The sequence below is a fragment of the Myxocyprinus asiaticus genome, chromosome 23, assembly GCF_019703515.2.
Source record: "Myxocyprinus asiaticus isolate MX2 ecotype Aquarium Trade chromosome 23, UBuf_Myxa_2, whole genome shotgun sequence".
NCBI lineage: Eukaryota > Metazoa > Chordata > Actinopteri > Cypriniformes > Catostomidae > Myxocyprinus > Myxocyprinus asiaticus.
Genome location: NC_059366.1, coordinates 42,568,772 through 42,576,065, shown reverse-complemented (window position 1 = coordinate 42,576,065; position 7,294 = coordinate 42,568,772). Strand labels below are relative to the sequence as shown.

Below are 7,294 nucleotides of genomic sequence, written 5' to 3'. Positions count from 1 at the left end.
ATCAAAATGTGTGTGTTGCTCGCTGTTCTACCCACATCTGAAACAGTGTTTACCGGCTTCTCTTTCTCACTGACCTCCACTAGCATTCAGATGTGTGCCTCTAACTCATTAACCTTCTCTGTCAGCCTGACTAATTCCTTACATTTATCACATGTGAATCCCTCGCTGCTGACAGAAGAGGCTGTAGTAAACATGCGGCATGCAATGCAGGAAGCAATAACATGAGCGTATGCCATGACTTACCGCAATTGTTTGTTGTTGTTGTTGTTATGGTTGTTCTTGAGCGGCGAGGGTTTGAGATCGATGTGAATCCCTTGTGCAATTGTTTGCTGTTGTTGTGGTGATTCCTGATCAGCAGAGGTTTAAGAATGCTGCAATAATATGTGTAAAACACAGGAGAAAACGAATGTACACAGTCGAAAGTAGACAAGCGGAAAAAAGAAAAGGAAAGAAAAATGGGTACGCGCGGTAATATACACGCAGTTGAAACAGTAGAAAAGTGGAAAAAAAGAAGCATGTGGTAAAATGGCAAAGGATAAAATTATGAACGTAGAGGAAAAAGCAATGCTAAGCAGGCTAGCAAGCTACAAACAAACACAGACTCGTGCAGCATGCCAATTCTATGGAATCGATTTAAACATTGTCAAACGTATACAATAGAGCTGAGAGTAGGCTACTACACTCTTATTGGTAGTTAAAGGCTTAAATAATAAATAAGCACACATGAGCCGGGGAATGTGATGTGTTGTTCAAATAACTTTGTTAATAGCTCATGGAAAGAACATAAATTTCTAGAGTCTGAAAAAAAAAAGAAAGAAACAAATGCACAGTCATGAAACAAAGAAGGAGGGGGTCAAACATTTATTTGGCCTAATCTTACAACATTATCTCATTCACATCTGGAAATGTTAGCAAAATAAAGAGTCAGAAAATTTATGTACAGAGACAAAACAGAAAAAAAATATATATTTAATAAAAGCAGTGGTTTAATTCCCCTTTGTCGTAAACTCTGAGACGTGTAGATGGATCTGAATAAAACTGTAAAAAGATAATTAAAACAGAATAAGACTTAAAACTATCCACTCTCACAGGTTTTTTGCCACCATAGTTTTCAGGGCTAAAAAACTGTAATGTAAAACATGAAAAAAATCTTTGAGAGGTTTTACATTGTCCTTTAACCATCTCCTAAGAGGATGATTTGTAATTTTAATCATCAGCCCTGGAAATTCAAGGATCGGATGAAGCGTAAAATAAAGTAAAAGAAAAAACTGAAAAAGATTGCGAACAGGCAGCCACACACTTCCAAACTGCTCTTCCTCTGAGGCGAAAAGTCCATCAGTTGTTCTGATCCGTTCACAGAGCATTCCCAGCCTAATTCATGACAACACTCCCAATCTGTGGCACCATAGAGTTCTCTTCACAGACAACTTGGTTTCTCTGTAGTATTGCTGTAGCTTTAAGATTGTGGCTCAAGTCTCATATTTACTGTATATGTATTTTATATATATTTATATATTTCAATCTCAAAAAGAAAAAAAAAGGATAAAGAAAAACAGTCTGGTTGCCATTGCAAAGTGAGGTTACTCCGCGGCCGGCTCTGGGTCAGAGGCTGTGGTGGGGGTCTCGTCAGATTTTGTAGTTTCCTCTGTGGATGTGGCTTCTGCTTCCTGGGCGAAGTCTTCTGCTTTTGGCTCTGCCTCTGCCTCGGGTGCTGGTGTCTCATTGGTCTCTGCTGCAGCAGGCTCGTCCTCTTTAGTTTCCGTATCAACCTGGCCATTCTCCTCAGGTTTGTCTTCGGCGGTGGGCGTGGGCGCATTCTCCCCGCCCTCCTCATTTCCTTTCTTGTTCTTTTTCAGGATGCCCTTGAATTTGAAGGAGTTCTTCAGTGAGAATTTCTTCTTCTTGGTTTCCTTTGTCGCTTCGCCTTCAGATTTGGCGGCTTCGCCATCAGTAGCAGGTGCCGCTTCAATGCCATCTCCTGCCTCCATCTCCTTGGCATTCTCCACCGTTCCGTTGCCATCGGCTACCACTGCATCTCCCTCTGGCTTGATGTCGCCATTGGTTTTCACATGGCCATTTTCCTAAAGAGAAAAGTAGAGAAAGGGTAGATTAAATAATGGCTTTGTTAAATACAGTGATTCTCAGCTGGTTTTGATGCAGGATCCAGATTTTATTCTAGACATCAAGTGGTTACCCAACACAGTACCAGAATTGTTTATTTTACAAATGTAAACAAAAATGTGCTTTTAATCAAACACTGAAATGTATTAATGTCACCAAAAACTGCATAATGATAGGCTGAAAATGACTATTTAAGATAATTTTGCAAAAACAACAGAAGCTAACAACATGGCACATCAGCAGACACTTGTGGATGTGGCTTCATCTTCCGCATTTAAAAAATAAATAAATTGATATTTATTTCTTTAATTTAATATCAATTAAATTAGGCATTTAACCAGTTTTTAAAGGGCTGTAATTTAGAAACCATTGACACAACAGGTAAGCTATATTTTCCGAAATTGTTGCCTTTAGTGATACTACTATTTTTCTTTCCAGTACAATGCTAAAAAGCCTACAGTCAAAAAAATATAAGGATAATATGATAATTCTAACCATTTAATATTGTATTTAAAATCCATCATCATTATCAGTAATCAAACAGCAAATGAGACCTCAACCTCATCAAAAACCTGTTAAAATAATGTCACATTTAGCGTCATCGTTTTTAGCGTGGTTAAAAAAAAAAGAAGAGATCAACGTGATGATATTGAGATGAACGAAAGGAAAAATAGTTCCTATCCTAAACAGCTATTATCAAACACAGCTCATTTCTTTCCACTTCAAAGCTTCTGATACACTATTTTAGTTTTTTTGTTTTTTGTTAAATAAATCAAAACCACTTGCTAAGAAACACATAGTACTGATATTTCGTAAGGATCGATCCTCGCGATGCAACGTCAACAGCGATAGTATCGATGTTTCGAGATCGATCTGCCATTCCGTCCATCCCTTGTCAACTGTTTTTCTGACCCTAGGTAAATCTTTCTCACTTATGAAGCTAAAATAGATAAAGTACTGCATACAGTTGGATGCCTAGAAAAAACACCACATTTTCCAGAAAAAAAGAGACGGAATGGGAAGCCTTCATTCTTAGAAATGTGAGGACTGCGATCTTTAAACATAAAAACCAGACTACATTCTGTAAAAACCAACTGTATTCACAAAGGGGCAGTGTTGCTCCACAAAAAAATAAAAATAAAATAACGAAGACCAGCCGCTGCAAGAGTGAACAAAGAAAAGGGAGGCAACAACCCTATAAAGGCATTTAAATAGTCATTTAAAAGTCTGCCTTTAGGAACACACATCTTTTTTCTTGCAACTGCAGGAAATTTGACAACTAGCCGTTAAGATACCAAATGAGCTCTGGCCTTGAGATACAGTAACTTTACCTTTTTCCAAGGGTCATGACACATATAAAAATATGCAAAATAATTTATTAAAGGCATTAATTTAGAAAAGGGCTCTCTTTTTTGGGGGGGGTTGTCATATGCATTTAGGGGGATGGGTAGAATTATTTTTAATGAGGCACTAAAGAAATGGTCCATGCATTCACATACACATGCATTGTTTGCAGATCAGCAGAAGTGCTCTGCATCATTTGCAATGCAGCTTTGCAAGCTTTTGTTCTCAAATCGGGTTACTGCCAGTTTCAGCGCTGAGATGCAACCACACAGTCCGCCTGCCAACTGACTAAATTTGAAGATCCGTTTGAAAAACACACATTATTACAAAATAAAAAGACAGAGAGACTGTTTTAAAATGGATTCATTCTACCCAAGCATCCACAAAATTAGAAAAACCTTAAACAAAAACCAAACACAAAATTGTCCTTCAGATCTGGCATGATATTGGCTTAACCAAATGAATTATCAAAAAATCAATAAAATGGCAAAAAAAAACTAAATGTGGGGTAAACAGGATTGTTACCCTATTGATAAGATGCCACCCATGCATATCAGAAAGCCGGTAGTTAAAGCACTTTAATGCATCCTAATAGACCCTTACCTGACCATTGGCTTTCTCAGCCACGGCTTTTCCGTCCACTGTAGCTTCACCTTTTGACAATTGAGCACCCATCCTCTTTTATGTCTTCTTCAATGAGATAAAAATGTGAAAAAAGACAGAAAACCCTGATGGTCCTTCAAATTCAAACCCACACAGTACAGATGGTGACCAAGCGTTCAGATTCCTGGTGTGTTTTCCCTTCAACTATTTAGCAGACAGAATTAAAGGCTGGTTTCAGGCAGTAAATCCAAACGGCTCTGCGGGGAGAGCAAACTAAGACTTTCACAGCCACAAGTGTGAGTATTTGTGTGCCTGACTCCACCCACCAGCTACACCGCCCAATCTGCACCAGAGGATTGGCATTTAATTTGCCCCATTCAACCACAGCACTACACACACATGATTACAGTATCTCCAGTTTTACTAATCTGGTTTGACATATTACTATTATAAGGGTTTCTATTAGGGCTTTTTATTAAGCATTTGGGTCATTCTTTAATTGCATTTTCATACCATGTCTTAATATATTGGATAAAATATTAAAGTTACAATTTTAAACATGACATTTTATCACTATATCACAATTAAGTGAACATGGGGTGAATTTTACATAATTTTAATTTGGTTTGAGTGGATGTTGCCATTTTGCCATGTTTCTGGATAATAAAATGAAAAACTTTTAAAATGAAAATCATAGCTATTAAGAAACATGACAGGTATTTCATTTATTTATTTTTATTTTTATTTTTCTCCTATTGAAATGTTTCAATCAAAACATGTTTTCTTGGGAATATTGTTTTAATTGTTAAAGTAATGTTGCAAGTCAATACAAGTTAAGCCCAATTGGCCCCATTCACTTCCATTGTAAGTGCCTCACTGTAAATGTGATTGTGACAAGCAACAGATCTAAATAATTTTTGTGGCAATCAAAATTATGCCACAAATGCTTTCGTTTGAGCTTAACTTGTAATGAACCTGGAACATTCCTTTAATGTTTTATTGCCTTGCACCATAGACTTCCATTATAAGTGCATTACTGTAATGGTGACTTTTGCTTCTTTTTTAAGCTGATGGTCGAGTCAAAATTATTTTCATTGGTAATCAATATTATGCCATACATATTCTTGATAGAGCTTAACTTCCATTGAATCATTCTTTTAACAGCAGATATGGGCTGGAATGCCACATGGCTTTAATGACCCACCCACTGTTGTAAAGATGACATCTAATGCCCCAGACCCTCACTTTGGTATGTGTGGAATGTGTTTGCCACCCAAAGATCCCTGCTGTCATTCCCCATGGGTTGATCTTCTCACAGGGAAATGAGCTTCAGGGCTGCTGGATAATTTACCCCCAACAGTGACGTCACGGGCTGGTGGGTGGAGGGGGAAACACAGCGGATGAATGTGGGACAAAATCCTCTAGAAAGAATGCTGAGTTTCTTGGAAGAATGACGGAAAACACATACAGTATGTAACAGTGCCAAAAAATCCAGGCAAAATTACTTGAAAATTATACAGAAAATGACATAAACTTACACAGAAATTTACTCATTTAAATTCCATTAAGATTAAAGGGGTTATATCATGAGGAATCAAATGTCCCTGGACCTTCTTTGAGATAGAGTTCATTACTTCATTGTACTATGAAATCATACTATAAACTTCAGAAGTCAGAACTTCATCCCCATTGAAACTTAGCAAATGGCTCATTCTGAAATCTTTGGATTTCTGACATCAGAAACCCTAAATATTGAGTATGTTTCCAGGCACGTTCTTACACCAATTATGCTTAAAGGCACAGATCACCCAAAAATGAAAATTCTCTCATGATTTACTCACTCTCATACCATCCCAAATGTATATGACTTTCTTTCTTCTGATGAATATAAATGAAGATTTTTAGAAGAATATCTAAGCTCTGTAGGTCCATAAAATTGTGAATGGTGACAAGAAATTTGAATCTCCAAGCATCACATATAGTCAACACAAAAGTAATCCATTCAAGTCCAGTGGTTTTATTATAAATCTCCACTTTCACTTCCACATTCTTCGTGCATGTAGCCACTTACTGGTCGAGGCTGGTCAAAGGTGGAGATTTATAGGAAAAAGGACATAAATATTGATCTGTTTCTCACCCACACATATCATATGGCTTCAGAAGAAATTGATTTAACCACCAGAGTTGTATGGATAATTTTTATAGATGCCTTTTATGTTATTTTTGGAAATTCAAAGTTCTGGCCACCATTCACTTACATTGTTATCTAGTCTCATGTACATGTGGTTTTCTTGCATAGTCTGATTTTTTAAATAAACTGATTAGTATATACTGGTGTGCTTGTAAATGCACTCATCAACACATAACCACCCAAATTACTAAAGCACCTTAAATGTAATCCATACAACTCTATATTCCAAGTCTTCTCAGGCCATTTGAAAACTTTTGTGAGGAATACACCAAATTTATTTCATTATTTGCTGAAAATCTTTCCCTTTGCTACAGCTCTCCAATCTCATTCTCCTTTTGAGAACTAATGGTATTTTCTGTGAGTTACTATTCAATCATGTAGCTCAACCATTACAGCATGGTGCTACAGTAGTAACACCAAGGTCATGGGTTCAAATCCAACAGAATACACATACTGATAAAACGTATTCCTTGAATGCACTTCAAAGAGCTTTGGAAAAAAGCATCTGTCAAATTAATAAAAGTAAATGTAAATCATTTAGATCTGTTCAGGATTGAGAGAAGCTGTGTGTGTGGACTGTTCTCTGGAAGAGTGTGGGAATTAATTTGGATGGATGGGGAAGGGATAGATACTCTAGAGAGAGACAGCTGTAGTGTGTGTGTGGCTGCAGTGTTTATGGGTCAGTGTGCCAACTACAGTCTAATCATCTCTCTCTCACACACACACACACACATTTCTCTCACATTCTTTTAAGTAATTTACAGCATTTAAAAAAATGTTATGACATTAAATGAAGAATAAATTAAATGTTTTGCACTATTTCTAGGACATTAATCAAGTGTAAGCTATGCTGACCATGTTAACTCTCCTGTACAAAAGGCCAGATTTCCTTGTTTCCTTTGAAGCACACAAGATGCTCTGTAGAACATTATCAAATCATGCTGGATAACATGATCATCAGGTTTTGTTCATGCTAGCTCGAGTGCACACTGTCATTAAAGCAAAAAAGGGGACATGCTAAATATGAAAAAATTC

At 37.0% G+C, this 7,294-nt stretch overlaps 1 protein-coding gene across 1 annotated transcript; it reads right to left on the bottom strand.

Annotated features, from left to right (window-relative positions):
- Positions 1-846: 846 nt before the first annotated feature.
- LOC127413562 (MARCKS-related protein 1-A-like) lies at positions 847-4,348 on the bottom strand. The gene is made up of 2 exons (XM_051650804.1): positions 4,069-4,348; positions 847-2,081 (listed from the first exon to the last, which is right to left on the bottom strand). The coding sequence occupies exons 1-2, from the start codon at positions 4,138-4,140 to the stop codon at positions 1,581-1,583; spliced, it is 573 nt and encodes a 190-aa protein (XP_051506764.1). The 5' UTR covers positions 4,141-4,348; the 3' UTR covers positions 847-1,580.
- Between the last annotated feature and the right edge of the window lie 2,946 nt (positions 4,349-7,294).

Coding starts and splice junctions, on each gene's coding strand:
- LOC127413562 (XM_051650804.1), bottom strand. CDS start 4,140: ATGGGTGCTCAATTGTCAAAAGGTGAAGCTACAGTGGACGGAAAAGCC. Junction 2,082..4,068: donor CTGAGAAAGCCAATGGTCAG/GTAAGGGTCTAT, acceptor TTTTCTCTTTAG/GAAAATGGCCATGTGAAAAC.